General features: G+C 39.2%; 1 protein-coding gene across 1 annotated transcript; it reads left to right on the plus strand.

The window, feature by feature from the left end:
- The first annotated feature begins 125 nt into the window (after positions 1-125).
- MRE11 (MRE11 homolog, double strand break repair nuclease) lies at positions 126-20,642 on the plus strand. The gene is made up of 20 exons (XM_030461868.1): positions 126-206; positions 668-780; positions 1,273-1,405; positions 2,260-2,420; positions 3,103-3,190; positions 4,072-4,213; positions 4,757-4,871; positions 6,448-6,633; positions 7,109-7,280; positions 7,995-8,075; positions 8,604-8,730; positions 10,594-10,694; positions 12,704-12,877; positions 14,030-14,092; positions 15,065-15,281; positions 16,198-16,281; positions 17,266-17,321; positions 17,806-17,873; positions 18,243-18,321; positions 19,293-20,642. The coding sequence occupies exons 2-20, from the start codon at positions 761-763 to the stop codon at positions 19,341-19,343; spliced, it is 2,118 nt and encodes a 705-aa protein (XP_030317728.1). The 5' UTR covers positions 126-206; positions 668-760; the 3' UTR covers positions 19,344-20,642.
- Positions 20,643-24,320: the final 3,678 nt, after the last annotated feature.

Consider the following 24,320-nt stretch of genomic DNA (forward strand, 5'->3'; position numbering starts at 1 on the left):
CTCCGGGCCCCGCCCTTCTCGGCACCATGGAGACGGCGCGCGGGGGCGGGGTGCTGCGTTAGGCCGCGGGGTGAGGGCCGTAACCGAGCCGAGCCGAGCAGAACCGAGCCGAACCGAACCGAACCGAGCCGAGCCGAGCCGAGCCGAGCCGAGCCGAGCCGAGTCCCGGGCGTCTGCTTCTGCCTGGCCGCGGCCTGACGGTGGAGGTTCGTGGTCTCCCCGGTCGCCCTCCGTTCTGAGCAGGGCAGCGCCCCGGTACACTTCGGGTGTTGGCTGCCGCCCCGCACTTCTGAGGGGGAGCAGGCCCGTTCCCGCCGCCGGTACGGATGGTGAACACGGTGGTGGTCGTGCCTGTCCCCGGTGCCGCCGTGCCCATCTGCCCGGTCACGCTTTACGGTCGTTCCCGCGAAGCTGCGCGGTGTTCCTGCAGGGCCTCCGTAGGGACCTGCCGGCTCCGCGCCCCGTACGCGGGCGGGCGGTTTGAAAGGGCTGGCGGGGCCCCAGGACGGGTTGTGTGGTCCTGTGGAGCTGCAGGCAGTTCAACCAAGCACGGATCTTCCCCTGAGGGTTGTTTTTACAACCAGTAATTACCAGTCAAAGACTGGGGAACTGATCGTGCTGCTCCCGTCTCCCCTCCTTCTGATAAGTTTCTGACTTCCTCTCTTAGGTTTGGTAAAGCATCTGTAAAGATAGAAACTGGTTTCCTGACCTGACTTAGGAAGCTGCGTCCAGAGTCTTTGTGAGGGGACTTGGCACGAAGATGAGTTCTGTCAGCTCGCAGTAAGTGCCTGTTGTCTGCAGCTCTGTCAGAGCAGGTTGTGAGTCCTGTGTCTGTTTGCTGAAAGTTCCGAAAAACTCGGATCTTCCTTTATGTCTTCCCTCAGCTCCTTGTGAGCATCATCCTTGCTTTTATAGAAATATGGATTACCAGTTTGAAGGGAGAAATTAAATGTTTCTTAGCCAAATCTCTTTAAAGGCAGAGCACATACAAAGGGTACTTCAGGTTTTCCTTAGGTAATTCAGAGAAATGGTTTCAGCTCCTTACTAGAGCTTGCCAAATCTTTGGCATAACCAAATCTTTAAGCTGGTGCTGGTGAAGTGCTGTTTGCATTTAAAGTAGTGATATATTTGGAGAGTATTACAGGAATAATATTTTGATAGCATTTTATAACAAATTTCTGTATTTAATAGCTTTGGGCAGAACAGCTTACCTTAAAGTCTGTGTTGAAATCCTGTAGCATATTGCTCTCTTACACAAGTTTTCTTATTCAGGGATGATGAAGATACCTTTAAAATACTTATTGCTACTGATATTCATCTTGGCTATTTGGAGAAGGATCCAGTTCGTGGAAATGATACATTTGTAACTTTTAATGAAATTCTGGACCATGCTCAAAAACATGAAGTAAGTTCTGCTTTCTGGAAAGTGAATTAATGAAACTGTGGAAAATATGTTACAGCCTCCCAGCAGCTATGAAGCTGAGTTCTGGTAAAATCTCTAGCAATATCAAATTAAATGACTGAACAATTTATTGCAACTGTTTATGTTTCTGTTTTAGCAAAATTAATGTCTGTTCCCCTGTGAGAGCTTTCTTATTATGACTCTGGTTGCATTAAAGGTGTTTTTAAAATTACCTGTACCAGTTCCAGGGAATTTAGAGAGGATTTGTCACTATAAGGAGGAAGAACAGGAGAGTGAGCATAATGACACAAAGTCTTCAGACAAGTCAGAAAGTAGAAATAGAATTGCTTCTGGTTTTAAAGTTTGAATGTTTCTTAGTCAAATTATTTTACTTTTGATGATAATTTTTTTTCTCAAAAGCTAAATACCTACAGAGTCTGCAACTAGAATCTTCTCAAAGCAATGGGGCAATAGCTACTGATACCTTCCTGATAGTTACCACAGTAATGAAGAAATAATATATCTTTTCATGCCTGTCAAATAAAATGTTCAGGAGCAACTGGAGACCCTTATTAAAATACTTGGCTGGTATTTTTTTTCAGCAGTCAGTCGTTTTCCCCCATAGCACTTGAGATGTGGGTCTTTTGGGGTTTGTTTTCATTTTAATGAATAATGTAATTAAAGTTTGTTTCATGAGGTAATTAATTACTGTGTCTGCAACTACCAGCTTACTTTACTCTCTATAAGGAGGTGAATGTAACTCTACAGAAGAAATAATTTCTTACAAAATACTTAGAAGTATTTCAGGGTAATACAAAATGTTCTATTAAAATAATAGAGCTTTTTGTTACATACAGGTGGACTTTATTTTATTAGGTGGGGACCTTTTTCATGAAAACAAACCTTCCAGAAAAACACTTCACTCTTGTTTGGAGTCACTGAGAAAATACTGCATGGGTGATCATCCTGTTCAGTTTGAGATTTTGAGTGATCAGGCAGTTAATTTTCATAGTAGCAAGTAAGTATGTTCTGTAAGTTATGGTGTAAGGTTTCATTTGTATATTGGGTGAACATGTGATTTTTATGATTTAAATTCTCCATGACTGGAACCTTGAAGTTTTAGATCTGTTTCTGTCAGGCAGCATTCAGGATTACTTCATTTAGCATCTTTTATAATCTTAGTCTGTAAAGGAATGCCCACAACTTTTTGAGAAACTCTTCAGTGTGTTTTGATAAATTTGATAAGTTTATGTCATATACATGCAATTACAGTGCAAGTAAACCAATTTATGGTTTACTTAAATTGTATTTATTTAAGTATTGTATCTATGTTGTAAATACAATTATTTTAATTGTATCTATATTGTAAAATCATCATAGTTCTTTGTGTGTAAACAAAGGTTGCACAGCCCAGTCTGCTGCTTTTGCATGCACCACACCTCTTGTGCATGTTTTCATGGACATGCTCTAAAGAAACAGGATCTTTTCTTGCTACCCAGTTCCAGGTGGGAAGTGCCATTCCAGTCCATGAGTAAGGATCTTCTGATGCTGTGCAGCTTGAGCTTATTCATAGTCACTTAGTGCTCACTTGTGCTGCTGTAATGATGCATTTGTGATGATATTAATTTAAGGAGGATATTGAGAATTGTCCACAATTTTTTTCAGATACAGTTTAACTGTTTTTTCCTCTTCCTGTCCAGGTTTCCATGGGTGAATTATCAGGATAGAAACCTCAACATTTCAATTCCAGTTTTTAGTATTCATGGCAATCACGATGATCCCACAGGGGTAATTATTATCCAAACTGTACTGTGTTGTGTTGTGAAAACTGTATTACAGAGATAGAGACTTGTACAGAAATACAGTTATTGGAGAACAGGCTGGGTTTAGTTGGTTGTTCCACTTTTCATGTAACCATTTTGTGTATGTTAAAGAATTCTGTTAATTAGTGACAAGAGTGATGTTAAAAAATAATGCAAAGAAGTTAAGGGGTTCATATGAAGCGTGTTTGAATTCTTAATATAGGTTGATTTCTGTCATTGAGGAGAGAATCACTTTTCATGCCAAGAAATGGCAGCCTTTCAGAAAGTTTCTAGAACAAATTCTATCTGTAGAGACTGAAAGCTTTTTTTCTTTAAAAACTGGAACTTTGATATTTTGTCTTGTTGATATGCAATGGATGAGAATTTTATATTTTTCAAGGGGGATACTCTAGTGATTGAATGCTACTTTAAAAATCAACTAAAACTTAAGCAGGAAAAGGGGATTTAGAATGCAGCAAAGCACATGTGTTGAACTGACAATTTTTCATTTGATATCAAATTGTGTTTCGTGGAGATGAGTGCTCTGGCAACAGGAGTTTAACTTTAGACCTACTGTGAAGATGTAGGCTGTTTAGTGGTTTTTTTTGTTTAGGCTTGTTTGCTTTGTTTTTTTCAGAATGCTTTAATGTTTAATTTCATGTTCAAATGAAGCAAGAGTTGTTAATAAAAAGGGATTTGCTCTGAGTACCTGTGAGTACTAAAATAGAAGCTAATATATGTGGTGGGGTTTTTCAACTGGAGAAGCTACTTGAGAAAGACATTCCCTTTTCAGACTGTTTCATTTAGCCTTTAAAGACTAAATGTTCTGTTCTAAGTTTTTACATTTGTTTCTAATTATTTTTACAGACAGATGCACTGTGTGCACTGGATATTTTAAGCTGTGCAGGATTGTTGAATCACTTTGGACGTTCATCTTCTGTGGAGAAAATAGATATTAGTCCCATTTTACTGCGTAAGGGTAGGACAAAAATTGCTTTGTATGGCTTGGGTAAGTATTAGTCTGGCTGGCTGGAGTGGTCATGTGTAATTGAAGTTCCATAGGTGTAAATTAAGTTGAAACAGACACATAATGTTGCAACAGACATGAAGGTTTAAGTAATGCTAAATTAAAGCATAGCAATTCTGTGACAGGGTCACATTTCTTCTCTTGCTGCTTCATCACTGGCTGACAGGTTTTTTTCTATGCTTTTTTTTCATAAATCCTTCAATAATTTTATTTCTGTGACTTTACTGGTCTTCAGTGAACACTGCTTAAGTTAAATAGTGCCTTAAGTTAAATAGTGTGTATTGAGTCAGAGCAATCATGCCCTTAAATCCTCACTGTTGTATATTAAGCTTACTTCTTCCTGTTCATGTAAAACTTAAACATTGTATGTTCACGTGCCATCATCATGAAAATGAAGGCCTTAAGAACACACAAAATTGTGTTCTTAATATTATTTTTAATAGAATTGCTAATAATAGTGCCATAAAATAAGGAGTTGGTTTGCCACCCCAGAAAATATTGAATGTTTTGTTTTGTCCACTCCAGGAGCTATTCCAGATGAGAGGTTGTATCGTATGTTTGTCAATAAACAAGTAACCATGCTGAGGCCAAAGGAAGATGAAGACAGTTGGTTTAACTTGTTTGTGATTCATCAAAATAGGTAACAGCATGGAACAGATTATGGTGACTTTTAAACTTTGTGTATTGCTTCATTAAGCTGCCTTGGAAAGTATAGGTGAGAAAGCCACCTATGCTAATTGATGCCTCTTGTGGGTAACTGGATTCTTAAGATTTCCCCAAATGAAAGTGTTGTTTTACAGCTCTTAAACCAGAGGGGGAGATTTGAAATTAATGATTAAGGGATGTTGGGAAATCTCTTCCCAAACTCTTCTAGTTTGGGTAAATGCATGGTTTGTAGCTTAACATGTATAATTAAGTCTTGCCTGCTTGTTAGAGCTAAAAGTTCATAATGTATTTTCTACCCTTTATTTTCTACCCTGTATTTTCAATTATAGTTTGAACTATAATTTGAGAAGTACCCTTATCTTCATTTGCACTGCTATACTTTACAGCTTCTCCTGAGTAGAGCATGGGTAGCATGTGGTTTTTGCCTACAGACTTCTCCCAGCATTGCAGTAGGAACAGGCAGAGTTCTTTTCCAAATTCTTCCTTACAGTTTTTCTTCAGTAAGAGTCCAGTCCTCATGCACAAGTAATGGTGATGCAGAAATAAACAAATATAACTGTAGTGGTTTTACCCCAAGTGTGCACCACACGGCCTCTTGCTCACTTCTCTCCCTCTTCCCCAGTAGGATGGGAAAGAATTAAGAGGAAAAAAAAACACTCATGGGGTTGAGATAGGAACAGTTTAAAAATTAAAAAATAAATAAAATGTCATAATAATAACAATTGTAATTACAAGGAAGATTGCAACAAGGCAGAGAGAAATAAAACCCAAAGAAAAAAAACAATGGATGCACAAAGCAGTTGCTTGCCATCATCTGACTGATGTCCAGCCAGTCCCCAAGTATTGATCTGCCCCTCCTGGGCAACTCCCCCCAGTTTATATCCTGAGCATGACATCCTATGGTATGGGTATTCCTTTGGCTAGTTTGGGTCAGCTGCCCAGGCCTTGCTGCCTCACAGCTTCTTGTGCTGCTTGCTCACTGAAAAATCCTTGATTTAGGATGAGCAATCCTTAGCAATAGCTAAAATATCAGTGTCTTACCAACATTGCTCTGATACTAAATCCAAAACACAGCACTATACCAGCTAGTAGGAAGAAAACTCTCTCCCAACCCAAACCAGGACAATAGCTTGGAGAACCCTGTGTATTGACCTCTCTCCAGTGGGCTGAAGGAGCTCACTCCTCAGTTTCCCTTCTGCAAATCCGTTGGTGGTGGTGTGAACCATCTCTGTTTAATTCAGTGGTTTTTACCACAGATTTTTACACCAGCATTAAAAAAAAACAAACAAAAACCAAACTCCAGAAAGTAAGGCCACCAAATAAAAGGTGGGGAGCAAAAAAGAATTAGCCATGTAAGTTGCTTTTTTGTTTAGCCAAACACTTTAAACAATTGTGTAAGGAATAAGTGTGAGGAGTCCCTCATATGAAATGTACATGAGATGTTTTTGCTGGAGTTCCTTTTAAATTCCACTGATGTTTGTTTATTTCCTCCTTCACTTCCCTCTTGCCCACTGTGTGTGTTCTAATTATTTTTCTCTTTTCTTAAACAGGAGCAAACATGGAGCTACCAACTATATTCCAGAGCAGTTTTTAGATGACTTTATTAATCTTGTTGTGTGGGGTCATGAACATGAGTGCAAAATAGCTCCACTCCAAAATGAACAGCAGTGTTTCTATGTTTCTCAGCCAGGAAGTTCAGTGGTGACATCTCTGTCACCTGGAGAAGCTGTCAAGAAGTATGTTGTTTGTTTCTTTTTGTTCTTGTTTATCCCCTGCTTTATGTCTGGAGTGTGTTGTGTTGAGAAATGAAAAAATATTTCTGTTACTTATGAAAGGATTTGTGTTGAAGTGTGAGGATTAGCTTCAGAGTGTGGTGTAACAAATGAAGCAGGTAGAATCAGTGCCTAGAATAACTTTTGCTTTACTTAAGATTAAACTAAATATTTGAAGCAAATGGAGCTAATCTAAAGGCATTACATCCTCAGAAATGGGAATACAAAGAACTGTGTACATGTGCTTGTGTGTGGAACAGGCACAGTCTAAATTTAATAGAACATCAAGTTTGTCAGGGCCAACACTGAAGTGCAGATTCAAAAACCCCTTATGGATTTTAAACTTTTGTTCTTAAAAAGTAAATATTAATTTAAAACAAATCTTTGTATCATAGTTCTCTTAAGTTTATCTTCTAGTAAGTTACCTTTTTCCCTCTAGACACATTGGGTTGCTGCATGTTAAAGGGAAAAAAATGAAAATGCAGAAGATTGCTCTAGAGACAGTGCGAACTTTCCACATGGAGGATATTGTTCTAGCTGATCATCCAGATCTTTTTAATCCTGACAATCCTAAAGTAACTCAGGCAATACAGGCATTCTGCATGGAAAAGGTAATTTGCAATGCTAACAATATATGTGTTACAGTGTGTAGACAGGGAATGAGATCTGTGGCTGGTTTGGGAATTGGAAGATGAGGATTCTTGTGTCTTTACCTGTATTATTTGAGCGAGCTTAGGCAGTGTTGCCATAGGAAGCTAATTCTGTGATACTCACTGCAGCCTTGGGGTCCAGATTGCTTCACTGGGCTGTCCTGTTAAAGGAGACTGAAACTGCTCTATGGGGGTCCATATTATCTTTGTACAAGAGCTCCTGCCTAAAAGTAGGGCAGTGTTGGATGTGCAGTTTGGAACCAGAGTAAACACATGCACTTAAAACCTGAGATTTGGACTGTGCAGTGCAAAGTGACAGAAGTTACTAAACAAGGTTACTAATTTTTCTTGGTTCTTAGGACTTTATAGGTCAATTTCTGCCTTTCCCTAGGAATTTAGCAAAGGATAATGGCTACAAAGTAAAATAGGATGTGTAGATACTGCTGAACCATGCTTTATCTGAAAGATAAGCATTTCACTGTGACTTTTTTCTCACTCATAAGACTTCAGGTTGGATACTGGCACATGTGTGTGTTCAGGAATGAGAACACATCCTATAATAGTTTATATTTATAGCTCCCCCCTACAGATGGATGCATTTCAAGTTGTTCTTGAAGCATTTAGGTGTCTGTAAGAGAACAAAGTGGAACTGAATTCCTAATTTCTGCTTCCCAGGTTGAGTTGATGCTGGACAATGCAGAAAGAGAACGGTTGGGAAACCCCCACAGGCCAGAGAAGCCTCTCGTGAGATTACGAGTAAGAGAGTGATCACTGGGTAGCTTTGTTTTAAAAGGTCACTGTGAAAAATTTCAGAGCAAAATCATGCTTTTTGTATAAACACATAATATTTCTTACTGTGTACAGGCAAATCTAAATTGCTTTTGTACTCTGATTCTCTTTACCTGTGGTATAAGTGCTACTCTACAGTAAAGGATGAGATTGATCATAAGCAGACTTTGGCGCTGGCATGAGTAAGAGCATCAAAAGCAGCTTTTTACAAGGAAGTCATTCTTAAGTTGCATTATTCGTTGTAACCTAATTTATGGAAGCTTTCCTGAATACTAGTAAATGGAAAAAAATTAGGAACAAGTAATAAACCTGAGCTGTTATTGGCTATTCTGCTATTATTATTCCTAGGTGGTATTACCAATTAAAAATTCTGCATAGTATGTGAGATAAAGCATTGAATTTAGGGTTGACCCTTTGAAAGGCAGCAAACTCATCTAGATTTGTGTGTCTTCTCTTGGTTTGTTTCATATTTATATTTTTCCTTTCCTCTCCTAGGTTGATTATACAGGTGGCTTTGAACCATTCAGTGTCCATCGGTTTAGCCAGAAGTACATGGATAGGGTGGCCAACCCAAAAGACATCATACACTTTTTCAGGCATCGTGAACAAAAAGAGAAAAATGGTAATTATAAAGGAAGGATCCCTGGCTTTCCTTGATTTTCATTCTTCTTTTTTTTATTTTGTTACCCAAAGGCTGGGTGTCTACCATCCTGTGTTACAGGAGTAAAGTTGCATAGTCTCATTTAAGTGTATATATTGCAAAAGTATTTCTGTTCTATTCCTGAATTTGTCTAAAATGTTGCTTTTCAGCACACCATCTTTTGACAGTTACTCCTAAATAATTACTTTTTCTTTGGCCTCAGATCTTACTGTGTTGCTTATAGTAATTCATAAAGCCCCAAAACAGACTGAGCTATTCCTTAGTTCTGTGATAATTTCCATGAAAGGCATTAAACATCTCACTCCTGAGACTTCTCAGAATGATGTGATTGGTTTTGAACACTGCAGGAAAAGAAATGGATTTTGTGTGTTGTGCTTTTTCCCATTGTTTTTTAGTTGTATTACAGTAGCATTTTTTTTATACTTGAAGTAGTAATGGGGGGGTCCGGGCTTAAGAAATGTTTGTATATTTAAAAAAAAAACAACAAAACAAAACAGTCCAGATATATGACAGGATTTTATTTGCCCTAACCTTGTGTATGAAGTGCTCTTGACTTCTCTGTTCCAGGCACATATCTGCTCAAGCATTTGTGCAAAACAAGTAACAGCTGTTACTATTACAGCACTTCTCACTGTGCCTAGAATTTTTTAATATGGATATTTTTTTAATAATGGTAGATGTTGCCCAAATACTGAATTTGTAATAGTCACTAATGAAGATACAGCTTGCATAAGAACTGTGGCAAATAATTTAGTATTTCTCATTAGTGCACTGTAAGTACTCCAGTTTCATTGGCAGTTTTTACTAACATTGCCAGTTTTATAGAGTTCAAATATCATGTTTCATTAATAAAAAATGCTTTTAGTGTGAATTTTAAAATCATGCTGTATTGATCTTGTTTTATTTTGCTTTGTTGCTTGTTTAATAATTGCATAATCACATGTTTTCTAAATACAAGGTAGCTACTACATCTGCCAGCATGTTTCATCAGCACATTTTAATTTTCCTACTTAATGTGCATCTCTGCTTCATTCAGGAAGTGAACGTGAAAAGAATACCTTAGTTCTTTACATTACTTTATTAGATATCCTCTGGTACAAGGGAGGTGGCTGATAAAGCATGTGAATTTCCAGTACATGTGCACATAATGCTGTGGTTTTGTACAGGTGATGTTAAGACTTCCTGAGCTCAGGATTTGTTACTGTTTCTTGTGTCATAGCTGGTCATACAACGAGGCCAACAGAACAGTGTGTTGTGCTTGCACCTGGCACATGTCTGCGGGTGATATGTGGTCATTTTCTGTTACTTTGCTTGCTGTGTGGTAGTCTCAGTTGATCACCTCTTTCAGTCTTCTGTCATTCTTACTTTGCTGACTGAGAATGGGAAGCAGCCTTAATGAACTGTGAACATTTTCTATTGAAAATCAGTATGTGCTTTGGAGGAAAATTTGTTCTCTGGTTGTAGAGCTACTTATAAAAAACCCTTCTGCTTTGATGGGTCCTTTGATTTTTCTTCCATTTGTGATTTTCTATAGTTCAATTAGAATTACCTTCAGAACATAGTGTTCAGTTTTTAATTCCAGAAATCTGGTAGTCAGAAGAACACTTTGTATCTGCTAGAGGTGGAGTTGTCTTGTGCAGTTATTTTATCCATTATGTTTACTTTTGTTTCCAGACAATAGGCTCTACTGTTACAACAAAAAGCCTTTAAATATAAAAAGGACCACAATTCTGAAGTCTATATTAACCTTTTTTCCTATTACTGCCAGTGGAATGATAATAATTAAAATGATGGTGACAGTGCCACTGTGCTTTTCTGTTCTAGACAGTGATCTTAATTTTGGAAAGCTGGTTAGGAGACCTTCTGAGGGGATGACACTGAGGGTGGAAGACCTGGTAAAGCAGTATTTTCAGACAGCAGAGAAGGTATCTTTCTACTTTTTTTTTTGTTTTCTTTTTTTCCTTTCTTAATGGAAGTTTTATGCCCTGAAAAGACTCTGGTATTCACCAAGAAGTGAATTTATTTTAATATTTTAATTATTTTAATTTTAATCTTTAATTTTTATTTATTTTAATTTATAACTGTATGTGAATTCCTGTATCTTTGTGCCTTTGTTTAACAAGTAACTTGTATGTAGATTGCACAGGGTATGTAACATGATGATACCTCTTTGTATGAACTTGCAGTGTCTGTTCTGTACAAAATAATGAATCATATTCTTAAGGGAGGAAAATGATATCACCTTGCCTAACCGTAGGCACATGTTAGGTTTTAGCATTAGAGTGGTATAAATGACTCCCTGGGAGGGCTGTTTGCCTTCTCAATATGACAGGGAACCTACAGCAACTGGTTCAGAAGTAGGCACTTCAGATAAATGCCAACCCTAAGTCCCAGAGGGAGGGGCAGCAGGGAACTGTATTATTCATGAAAAATAAATTTTGCTTTTAATCTCTTTTCCTCCTTTATAGTGCAAAACTGTCTCTGTTACAACATCTTGCCAACTTGTTTGTATGTTCTTGTATAAACAGCTTGGTTATTAGTCCCTGCATTTGAGACCACCTTCAGTATCTGTAGGGGTGTGAAAGAATCTGTTTTGTTCCAGCAAAGCTTGCACTAGGGGCATAGTATGTGTTAAATTAAAACAGGTAATGAAAAGGGGAGGAGGGTGAAAGCATATTGTGCCCATAAATGATGATAGGGATCTTCAGTGTTGTGCTAGGGTAGCTTGTGCTGCAGGCTGACAGGCACCTGGTCTTGTCTGATCTGGGGAGCAGAAGCATCCTTGGGCTCTGAGGTGGCACAGGGCTGTATCTGGATGTTCCAAAAATGTTAGACCAAAAATGTCTCACAAGTACCAGACTGTTCAGTTCCCATGTTGCTGGTAAGCTGAGGCCTGGGATTTGAAGTCACTGCTATTTGTCTCTCTAGGAAACTTTTTATTCTTTTTCTTTTGAAAGAAAGCTTAATAGCTGACAGCATTAATAGTTCTGCATCATTACAATCAGTCCCTCTTTCGAGACACAGGTCTTACATTTTCATAAGATTGTTTTATGATAGCTGTAAAACTCCTCTGTGCATCATTATTTTAGGGACAGTTTTATGCTTCCAATGCAACCCTTAAAACAGTTCCTGAAGGACACCTGGAAGGATCAGAAATATGTAATATTTATTACTAAGAAATTGTTTGCAGACAAAAGAGGCTGCTATTTAAACATTACTGTCCATATGGGGGTTTCATTCTCAGAGACTCTTGTGCTGTGTTGGGAAGAAGGGTACAGAAGAGAATGGCTGCAATACACTAATTAGTGTCTATAATAATAGCTTAATATGGAATATTGTGCTGAATATGATTTCTTTTAGGGAACATGAGAGAACTATTGGTATTTACAAAAATGCATTTCATCAGAGTAGTCTTCTTAATGGCATTTAATGCTTAATAATGGTAATTTACCCTCCTCTGTATCTGCCATTTTTAAATGTTAGAATTCTGCAGCAAAACTAAACAATTTAGCCTCTGTAATAACTTAGGGGCTGTTTTTAATAGCAATTTTATGTCCCTCCAAGTTGATCCAAACTTTAGCTTAAAAAGAAGGGAAACTGGGAAAGAATAGCTTTCTTTCTCAGCAATACATTTCAGTCAAATGTCAAATTATTTTAGATATGACTAACAATGTAGTTTCTTTACTGTTTTTGAAGCTTCATTAACAAGTGTAAAAAATGTTAAGTAGGTGTAGCATGGTAGTAGCAGGAGGATTTAACTATGTTATGGTGAATAGCATGTTTGCTCATTACTGTGCCTTTCTCTGAAAATTTCAATTTATGTTCTTCTTTTTGGAACCAACTAAATGTAATATTTATCTGAAGTAGCAGGAATATTACTCGCTTCCTTTGATAGTAGATTCTTCTTAACAAAATGTTTTTCCTGATTATAAAGAAAGTGCAGCTTTCACTTCTAACTGAAAGAGGAATGGGAGAAGCAGTGCAGGAGTTTGTGGACAAAGAAGAAAAAGATGCCATAGAAGAGTTGGTCAAGTTTCAACTAGAAAAAACACAGAGGTTTCTTAAGGAGCGTCGTACTGATGCAGAGGAAGAAAAAATAGATGAGGAGGTAATGTTCTGTTAGATGTTAATTCCTTAGGAAAGGTCAAGACAGACAGTAGAAATAACAGTGCTCAAACCCAGTTTAGTAGAGTGTGGAGCATGTGCAACACTCACCTCTAGTAATTTTCTGGAATTAATGAATACAATGACAGTGTTTCACATGCATAACTTAAAAGCCTGTATTGGAAAATGGGGTTTGGGCATGCTTGTGATGATTCTCATTTTATTTGCACATGCATGTCAAGTCATATATGTAGAATTGTATATATGTATGCACTGGGAGAAAGGTGCTGGATATGATCTCTTAGCTTTTTCATATTGGCTTAGGGAAGAGTACAAGAACAGGGCAAGCATAAAGGAAATGTATCCTTCAGGTGTTCCACTGGCTTGTAACTGCTTGAGGAGGCCCAGAGGCAAACCTTGTTTATGTGTATCTGGTGACCCTTAATAGACTTCTCTGTCAACTTGTTGGGCTTCCACCTGAGCCCATGTACTTAGTTGATATATTCAAGCATTGTATGACAAGCAGTTCTGCAGCTTAACTGTGCACTGTGTAAAGAATGATTTGCAGGGGGAGGAGGAAGGGTACATCGACCTTTTTTTATTGTTGATTGGTTTAATTCATGAGGAGCTGAAAGAGACCATAACCAGTCAGTGACTAGGCTTTCTGTGCCACTTTGGCATTGAATTTTTTTGTCTTTTAAACTCATGCTTTTTTTCCCTCTCACCTGTTGTATCTTCTTCTGTTCTTGAGAAGTTGAGTTTTCTTAATTGTACAGATATTGCAATGTTTCTTTCTTTTCAGTATCATTGTTTTCTGTCTTGCTTCTTCATTTTTACCTCTTACAGTTTTTCATGTTTCACTGTCCCTTACTGTCAAACTCTGTATATTCCTTTTCTCTTGAGCACAGTTATCTCCTGCTTTTTATCATGTCCCAAGCTTTTTTCTTACCAGTGATGTAGCTCCAGTTATTAATAAAACATGATTATTCTTAAACTGTAGGACAACATGAAAAGGCTCTAAACAGACTGCTAAGTTGCTCTTGCACTTTTTCACCTCTCACATAAGCTTGACTTATTAATTTCATGATCAAGACTTCTCACTGTGTTTGATTATTGTATTAAGTGAACTTATTTTGATGAGAACTTTTTTATTCAGGTGCGAAAATTCAGGGAGAGTAGAAAAAAAAACACGGAAGAAGAAGATGAGGAAGTTCGTGAGGTAACTCCTTGAATTTTGAACATAGGCTGAAGAATGGAATGGTGGCTTCTGCATATGAATGAAGTCATATAGCAGTACTTCAACACTGTCCTTGCCAAAAAGAGTCTGTCTGCCTTGGGAAGATTAGTTAAGTCTTTTTAAAATCTTCCTAGGTATAATATGTGCCTAAGCTACTGCTTGATTTGGCTTTTCAGATCTCTTTTCTTGTGCAAATTTGTGATCCTGAATGTTCAGGTTTTGTTTATTTGAGCTGAGGTTAGACCAGGGAAGTGACCTTCAGACATCTGCCAGCTTAGGCTGTGTGTGATCTCATCACCAGTGGACATGTGGATGGGCAGTGTGGGGTAATACTACTGGAACAAATTGATAGTAATGGTAAACCCTGAAGTTCTGTTGTTCTCATCAGCAAGCTTGATCCCCTGGAATTTATATCTAGATTGCAAACATCTTTCCAGAGAGAATTTCCAACTACTGACAGCATTGGTGCTTCCTTGTGTTTGCAAGTTGTGACTGCAATGAAATACTAAGAAAAATTACACCTGGGGTGAGATTCACTTCTCCCAACCTGAGGTATCTTCATGTGAAGTTGTCTTAAGCACCCACTGCCACCCATGAAGATGAAGTTAGTGGAGCCCAGAGGGTGCTTCCTCTGAGCAGATGTGTATAGCTGACACAGGATGACTTGAACTGCTCACCAAACTCCACTGACAACATGTCATATTAAATAGCTTCATCCAGAAGCTTCATTCACCAGAGCTTAGCTAACTACTTTAAACATCTGCACACGTCTAAAATAAATGAACTAAATACTATCCCTGCTTTTTGACAGACTTGCTTGGCTTCCATAGCAGTGTGGATTGAGCTTTTGTAAGCCTTAATGGTTTAGAATGATACATCACAACTAGGATTCAGCAGTTGTGTATTTCATTATTTGAGACTGTTTTTCCTATAGCACTTAATGTTCCATTTCAGGCTATGACCAGGGCTAGAGCTCACAGAACTGAGGATGAAATTCTTGTCGCAGCCTCCAGTGATGAAGAACTCCTGGATGTGGGGATGAAAGGCACTGGGGATTCAGATGATGGCCTTTCCCCAGCAGTGAGCAGAGGAAGGGGCAGAGGAAGAGGCAGAGCAAGAGGTGCAAGAGGACAAAATTCAACAGCAAGAGGTTCATCTCGAAGGGGAAGAGGTAGGAAAAACTTGCAGTTACTGACTGTATTTTCTTGAAAAGACTCTTTTTGATGCTTCCATCAAGTGGAAATTTGTGGCTTAAGGACTCCTACTGGAAAAAAGAACTCTTCACAAATATTTTTTGTATCATATTGTATACTGTTGACTGTACTTCCCTTGTCTGTAGGTCACAGTGACTTTTTCACAGGGTTACTAAAAGAAAAGTATCTGGCTACCCATCTGTGGAAACATAGAAGACTCGTCCAAGATGCACTATTGGGAAGGTTTGCCCAGTGAAATGCATGGACAAACCTTTGTTATTGCTAAAGATAATGAGTTTGGTCAGTGTAGAGAGGAGGTACAGATTGTCTGTATCCTAATGCAGCTTAAAAGAGATTTCATTGTTTCTAGTGACTGAGAAAATAGGGAGTGTTTCCTTATCAAAATGAATTGAATAGCTCCATGTCTATGTGTGATTGGGCAATTTACAGTGCTACTTCCATTATATATAAATATATGGATACATAAGTAGGTAAAAAAAGACAGGGGGGGCTTGCAGTAATATATTCCTTTGAGTTGTCTCAGTAATATGTCCAAAGGTCTTAAGAGCAGGATGAGTTGAAACAGAGGCAGCCATCTTAGGACTGATTTGGTGAGTGCCTCTAAATTAGCTCTGTGAGCATGTGCTCCAGCACTGTTGTGATCCCATCAGAGCAAGGGTGGTGGGTTCAGAAGCTGTGTCTGTAGAGCTTTGAACACCTGACCCAGAGCAGTTCCCTGTGTTAAGGAGGGCTTTTATTCAAGGAAGAAGGTGAAGGAGGAAAGAGAAATGCAGGTTTGTTTGTTTAAGTGACTTCCCACACAGTAATGCAAAAGGCAAAAAACTGGCCAACAAACCACTGAACATATTTGCATGTTGCTTGTTATGCCCACAGGAAGCACTACCCAAGAGTCAGCTACCAGCAGCAGAAGCTACAGGGCTGTATCTGTGCCTGCCAAGAATATGTCTATCAGGGATGGTAAGGCCTTCAGTCTATCTATTACTCTCATCTTCTTTCTCAAATTGTAATGAAAGTGTTTATTTGATGATGAAGTGCCTTAATTGCCTCTGGTTTTATTAGTCCAATTCAGATGAGAGATTCTTCTGTTCCTGGTCAAATAGAATAAGTAGCAGTGACAAGAGAAAGAAAAATGGAGGTGAAAAGAAAGAATAGTGGTATCGTGCTGTTGTGGAATAAAATGAAATGTGCCACAATCTTCAGACTAGAACTGGAAATAGGGAACATCTTACTGGGTGCAATTCCTAAAGCAATAATCATAGAAGGAATGTGATTCAATGATATATTTTATGCAGAATATTCCTCAGTGGATAAAAAGTTTAAACTTTACTGAAGTTTGCAAGTTACTAAGCTTTAATGCAAATCAATTTAAGCTTACACTGTAGCAAGTTTTAGAAATGCCAGAAATACTGGAGAAGAGAAGTTTACCTGCCCTGTAAGCCCCATATATGAGAGCAGCCCTTCCTTGCTACAGAGCGTGGGCTCTGAGGATACAGTTTAAGTAAGCTTGAGTATTAAAGAAAAAAATACTGCTCATAATTCTATACATGAATCCCACCCAAAATGCATGAAGGTGAAGTGAGTTTTAAATTAATTAGCAAATAATCTGTATTGGCCAGCAGATGACCTAGAACACTGCAGAGAAATCAATTGTAGCAGCTATATGGCTGTCTGAAGTGTTAGACATACAGGAACATCAATTTTAGTAACAGTTTTCTCTACTTCTTAACCAAAGTTACTGAAGGTTTTCCAGCCAGACACCTGCTTGCTGATGCTGATTAATTAAACATTAGTTTATGTTTTGGTTTGGGTTTGAGAAGGTTTACTTCTTTGTTTCACAAGGTATTGTGCAGAGGAGGTCTTAAAAACAAAAAACAACTGTATCGCATTGTTTGCATTTTATTGTGTGAGCACATTAAAAATGTTACATTTGTTTTATGCTAGCCTTTAGGTCTTTGAAGGCAAAGCCCTCCTTGAATTCATCTATGCCTTACTCTGAGGTAAGAAATATTTTCCATGAGTGAAGTTGTGCTGCCTTTTGCTGTCTTCTGGTTTGAAAAATAAAAAATATAGTCAAAGTGTTAGCCTAAACCAGCACATGGTCCCAAGCTATCAGTTCCAGTAATAAGTGGAACAGCCTGTTAATTTGTAAACCTTTTGTACCCTTTTTTGTATGAGATCTGTCTGAGAAAAACACAGTCCATGTTTAATTGTGACTGTAGGCTGAGATACAGAATGTATATACATGAGTATTTGGGGGGTTTCTGTATTTTAAAAGATCTGAAGAGCAAAACTTGTGCTGTATTTCTACATTGTGCAGTTCTAGTCTGGAGCCCTGTCAAGTGCATATTATAACTGATACCTATATTGTTGAAATAGAGAAAAAAATTAATGTTCTGTGCTATAGTACTGTAGTATTATGCATGATGACTCTGTAAGAATAAATTCCATTAAAAAGCTCTATAAACTATATCATTTCTTCAGGATATTATAGATGATGACTCTGATGTAGAAGAAATTTCTATTGTTCCTTCTCCCAGAGTAAACCAAAGGTTGGTATTTTTGCTTTGTGCATGCAACTGTGACTGCCTTATTCTGACACTTGAATCAGAGTTCATTGATCTGATCCACTACCTGAAAAAAACAAATTTTTAAGAAAATTAAAACAGTACTTACAGAATTTATATAAAACTTTGCCTGTTAGTGTGGATGATCTTTCTATAACAATAATTTGATCGACTGATTGAAATAAACTAGGTCAGACATTTAGAATTAATGTGCTGAGAATTTGATTTGTTGTACTCGTTATTTCTATTAAATCTTAATCTCTGTATTGTGGTCAAAATCCAAGTTGAACAGAAAGTTATTGGAATATCTGGTGACTGAGAGCATGCTGATGCCTTTTTTTTCTCTGTTTCAAGGTTGGCAGCTACACCCTCACTTAGTAAAAGAGGTTCACAAAGCCAGACGTCTAGAGGTGTTGATTTTGAGTCAGATGAGGTATGGTATATAGTGGTCTTATTTCCTTTTATTCAATATAAGTTTCTATAGTTTACTGTTTTACAGTTATTTAAATAAAGCATTTCAGAGGAAAGATTTAATTAGTATATATACATAATAATAAAAAATAGGGCTAGAAGGGACCTCTGGAAAATACCTAGTCTTTGTGCCCTTCTGTTCTTTATCAGTTAATTGTCATTCCTGAAATGCATGGAATAGGTTGTTTTGCCTGTGGAAGACAGTAATCATAATCTCTTCTGGTGCTTGGCTTTGTCCTTTCATTTGTTTGTGTATTATTGTAAACAGGAAGAACCCAAAATTTTTGCATTAAAATGGGTATTTTTCAGGACACTATTGTTGTATTGCTGCAAATTATCTAAACACAACTTAAAAAAAAGTTAAAACACTATTCTAAGGTTTAACATACCTGTTATTGCTGTATATGTTTGAACAGCTGGGAAATGGTTTCTTCTAGAATTAAACTAGGAGAACTTTATTCACAGTTTTGTCCTGAGCAGAATACACATGATACTGTCAGACACTGCCAGACCAGCACAGATCATCCAGCTGTCTCCTATGACCAGGATCTGAGCCTGAACAGTGGCAGCTGTTGGCAACTTCAGAGAAAATGTTCATTCTTGTCCCTTCTCTCCATTGTGTTCTCTATTCTTGTACCTGAAATGCAAAAATGCATATAGACTTGAACATGCAAAATACAGATTGTTCCTCATCTTAAAGTAGCTGTTCTGATTATATTGACCTAAAGTCAGTGTCTGTTCTTTGAACATTTGTGATCTGGACTTTTAAATCACTGGGTAATGTCTTTCATATCAAAACCAGCAAAAAAAAGTCTGTCAGAAAGCACACAATGATGTGACCAGGCTTTCTATTTTATTCCAAAGGTGCCTTTACTTTTTGTGTCTCAGAATGCATGCTGGTGCTACTAATTCATCTCTGTTTGCAAATTTCAGGATGAATTTGATCCATTCAAAACCACTGCAACATCAAGAAGAGCTAAGTGATTTCAGACTTTCTGTACAAGAGAGGCCATGAAAGTCAGTGAAGAAAATGGAAAGCAATTTGCAAGGCATTCCCTATATGACATTTCTATGTAAATGATGGTTTGCCTTCTATTTTCACTTATATGAAATGTTTTTGGATTGGGTTTTATGTTTTTTTTCCAGTACAACCAAATTTGGTATAATTTAGGTGCTGTGTTGCTTGATGCATCAAACTGGAGGGTCTAACATTCTGCCTGAAACTAAGTTCTTCCTAAAACTCCTAGAAGACTGTTTTCTTGCAATGATAATAATGTAAATAACACTCATGTCTTTTGTAGAAAAATCCATCTCATAGTCTTAAATTTTCCAGAGGAGTAAATTTATAGTAGTGTGCAACTATGGATACAGACATGGACTCAGTCAGCATAAAGAAACTTATGCTTATTTCTAATTTTCCACAGATAAAATTGAAAACTCTGAAGAGTAGTATTTTGACCCCAAAATAGTTTTCAGTGCTGAATCTGGAAAATATTTCTTTCAACTCTACTAAGAAAACTAAACCCACTATTGCACCGTTATTAAATGTCAGTATACAGGAATGAATTCTGCTCTTTAATTCAAGAAGGGCCAAAGACTTCAGATTGAATTGCATTCTCAGGTGTTACCCAGTAAATAAGATGTAAGGGTTAGAACCTCACAGCTTCACAAGGAGTGCTGCTTGAGGCACACAGCAGTTGTGTGCCAGAAATGGGCAGGACATTGCCTCTTGTCTTTTTCTTAGCTGATGTTTTTCAGGTATCTGTTTCCTCAGCCCACTGCTTCAGTAACCCTTCTAAAATATTACCCCACTCCCCAAACAGTGCTGCTCTGAAGCTGTGGCTGTGAGAGCAGATCAAGGAAAAGGCCAGAAGCTCTCACCAGTTGATGCCCCAGCATGTCAGAGAAGCACTTCAGCTGTTGAGCAGCTGCAGCCAGACCTTTGCATTTCCACTTTCCTTAAAAGAGCTGGGTTTGGGCAGTTACATTTCTCTGACTCTTTCTGAACATGACTGTTGTTACTTTGGCTTCATTTAGGGAACCTAAAAGAGCCTTGAGCTACCTGAACACTTCCATAAGAATGATCAAGACCTGCAAATATCTAGTGTAGATCTTACACTAGCAGGGTTATCACTTAAGTTATCGGCAAACAATTTTCAAGTGTGGTTCTTTCTTTTCATTAAATGCTGTCAAAACTATAATATTGCCTATGCAATTAAAAAGCTGCTGTAGATGCCCTTCAAAATGAGGGTTTAGAGTTATTTTTTTTTAAATAAACTATTTCTGTTAAGTAAATTGTGGATATCTGTTGCATGGACTACATTGAATGTGAGGGATTGACATTTCAAAAATATTTTGCTGCTTTATGTGGGAGTACACATGCACTGAGTCTGGCTGGGGTGAAATTAACTTGACTCATAGCAGCCCAGGCCATGCTGTGCTCTGCATTTGTTGGGTTAGGGTGTTTGTACCACAAAAATCTGGCTACTGCAGAGCAGTGCTCCACAGCATCAGGGATGTCTCTCCAGTGCTTTGCAAATACCACTAAGCTGGAGATGGGCAAGAGATCAGAAGGCAACACAGCCAGGACAGGTGACCCCAGCTGTCCATGGAGATGCTCCACACTGCATGATGTTGTGCTCAGCTGAAGAAAAGGAGGAGGGTCGACATTTGTTAAGGTATTGGTCTTCCAAAGCAACCACTACATGTATGGAGGTGACTGGATGTCACCTGCTGATGTGACATTAAAAAAAATAATCTCTTCATGTTTTGCTTTCATGCATGACGTTTAGGGTTTTTTTCCATTAAATTGCCTTTATCTCAATCCACAAGTTTTTAATCTGATTTTCCCCTCCTGTCCTGTTAAGTGGAGAGTGAGTGGTTTGGTTGGGCACCTGGCAGCCCTCTGTCAACCTTGCCACACCAAATTAAACTTGTTTTGCTATAAAGATTTGTGTTGTTGAGTTTAGTGTTTAACTAAGGACCTAAGGGGACTCCATCTTTTAACGTTGTAGGCATCTCCTAGGCAAAGACTTCAGCAACATTATATAGGATTAATAGGAATCATATCAAAGGTTCTTTTTACCCTTATCAATTTTTTTTTTCAGTCAGCTGTCAAATTCGTAGCAGCTTTGTTTATGGTATTAAACTGTAGCAGTTCTCAAATTGTCTTATATCAGATCTAGATGACATCCTTCATTTCAAGGGGAAATGAAGCCTGGTGTGTGTAGAAAGACCATACTATAAACAAGTAATTCTGATTTTAAATGTGATGTTTATTGGGAGGGGGGCCCAGATACTCAGAAAACCAACAATATTTCTCAGAGATCACACGAGTTTTTGAAAATTCAGTTGTCACTCATGCAGTTTTCAGTCCACGTACCCCAGAAAAGCTCAGAAATTTAGCAAAGCCACTATAGTGAAAGAAGATTGTTCCCAAGGAAATGGCAGAGTGTGGGAGGGGATGGATACTCTGCTGTGTATTTAATAAGAAAGACTTTATTCCTTTTTTTTTTTTAATGTTTCCAGCCTTCATTTTTTAATGTGTCTGGGTATCATTTTTATTCCCCTTTTTTTACTGTGCCTGTTTTCTAATTTATTATAATTTTGCTAAGAGTGCTGTTTCACAGATGGTTTTGATGAGGTTTTTATTACCTGAATTCATGAGCACTATAACTTTATGTCAGACATTTTCTAAATACTTTTCACTCTATAAATTACATCATTTCAGAGATATCCTTTAGGAAAGGCAGGCACAGCTTACCTAATCCTGACATTCCTGTGCAGCTGCTTCCTTTGCTATCAGTGGGTGCTGGGAATGATGGAGCAAGGGAGAAGGCAGCAGGAACATGTACCAAGCTGAGAGATCCACAGCAGCTTGTTCTCCAGTAACAACCACAGGTAGGTGAATTGTTCAGACTGGGGTATGTTTAAATACAGATGAAGACAGAAGGGTGATGTGAGGCTGAGAAGGACACACAAGTGACATGGGAGCTTCCTCTGGACTTTTTCTGTGAACGTTTGTTGGGTTCTTGGGTGGGTCTGCCTGCTGTGTGGTGGGACAATCTCCTGTGCATCACAAATACTGAGTCCAGCTCAGAGAATGATGACCTTGGGCTGTGTGGGAAGGGGTTCCCATCCTCCTCCCTGGAGCCTCGCTGAAGAAGTGAGGAGAAGGCCTCCTGCTTTCCTGGGAACACCTGGTCTTCAAATGCAGTGATGGTTCTGGCTACACACACAAGGCTACCCTGCTGAAGTGAAGATTTAGATCAAGAGAAGTAAATAGACAACAAAAAAAATTATATTTTTACTGGCATAGGGATTATAGAACAGAATGTGATAGATGTGGATGAACAGGAGCTGAAGCATGAGAGTCAGAAGACTGAGAACACCCTTCTGGTGTGGCCAGCAGCATTAAAAGGGAGAGGGGCTTGGAAGCTGCTGGAGCAACACAGCAAGAAGAGGACATTTGCCACCAAGGGCTCTGTTGTCATCCCAAATCCCCACCACAGTGCTGCCCTGTCCTGCTTGCTGCTGTTTTCTTTGTGTTGCATTGTGTTATTTTGTGTTACCTGGCAGCATCAGATGGGGAGCATCCTTACTGGCCCAGCACTTCTGATCTGGGCAGATTTATTTCTTTTCTCTGACTGTCACCTTAGCAGCTCCAGCAGGTTCCCTGGAAAGCTTCCACTGAGACAGGCAAGCTGCCAAAAGCGGTCAAATTGAACAATTTGCAGAAGAAAGTGGTGCTGGCAGCAGTCTGCAGAGGAACTCAGTGGGCTGCCTGTGCTGTCTGTCCTGCTGCATTCAGCTCCTGAGCAGAGGCAAGGAGAAGCAGCCTGGGTGTTTCACTAGGATGTCACAAGCAGCTTCTGGAACTATAATATTCACCCTTGAGTGACCAGCTTATAATTATGCAAACTTTTCTGATAATAGCATTTAAACTGAAGGTTTAATAAAACCTTTTGTGTATGAAACCTGCTCTGGCTGGGGGTTAGCTGACACCACCCAGGCAGATCTATTCCCAGCAGAGGGACTTAAAGAATAAGTAAGGGGCAGACCCTTCCATGTCTTTATGTGCTGTATATGATTTGTAGCTCTTGGTCTCCTGATGTGGACTTCCAATGTCCCGCTGTGTTTTTGGGAGGAAGGCACAAGGAACACACGTGCTGCTGCCTTGGTGCTTGGACCCAGCGTGCAGCTGCCTGCTCCTTTCTGCACTGACCTGACTGGGCTGGGACAGCCCTTACCAATCCCTGTCTCATATAATCACTTCTTTGTAACTACCTCTGTATTTCTACAAACCCTAGAAAGCACAGTTTCACATCAAATATTTTATTCCCTTGGCCAAGAGGAAACCCCTGCCAAGGGAAAGCTTAAGTATTTCTCTGTCCAAGAGAAAAAAAGGTCTTTGGAAAAATCCTGTAAGCAGAGTAAAGCCAGCTTGTTATTCACAGTTCATCTGTTACCCCTGTTCTGCTCTAGTTCGTCAGCGTCAAGCTGTGAAACAGGCTGAAGCTTGCCTGGCACACCTTTAAACCTGAGCCCCGCAGGAGCTGCCGGCTGGGAGGCAGCACAGCGTTTGCGTGGCCGGGCAGCTGGCGGGGTGCGGGGACGGTGCTGGCTGCAGGGATTGATTCGCCTTTCTCACACTTGTGCTGAGCTGGGAGCAGCACCGGGGGGAGCGTGACTGCATGGGAAAGCAGCACGTCAGAGCAGAAACAGTGTATGCAGCCCAATGGCTGGGGGGTTGCGTGAGGGTATAAAGGCGGCTGAAGGAGCGGGAGCAGCGGGGAGCGGAGCGGGCGGCGGGGACCTCCGTGGGGGTGAGGTGGGGACGGGACGGGACGGCTCGGCTCGGCTCGGCTCTGCTCTGCTCTCCCGGCACACGGCGTGGGCTCTGCCCGCTGGCACAGGATCTGCTTCCAAACCGGAGGAGCAAAAGCGGCGTCCGCTCCAGAG

The sequence above is a fragment of the Calypte anna genome, chromosome 1, assembly GCF_003957555.1.
Source record: "Calypte anna isolate BGI_N300 chromosome 1, bCalAnn1_v1.p, whole genome shotgun sequence".
Taxonomy (NCBI): domain Eukaryota; kingdom Metazoa; phylum Chordata; class Aves; order Apodiformes; family Trochilidae; genus Calypte; species Calypte anna.

Coding starts and splice junctions, on each gene's coding strand:
- MRE11 (XM_030461868.1), top strand. CDS start 761: ATGAGTTCTGTCAGCTCGCA. Junction 10,695..12,703: donor ATTTTCAGACAGCAGAGAAG/GTATCTTTCTAC, acceptor CTGATTATAAAG/AAAGTGCAGCTTTCACTTCT. Junction 17,322..17,805: donor CATCTATGCCTTACTCTGAG/GTAAGAAATATT, acceptor TCATTTCTTCAG/GATATTATAGATGATGACTC.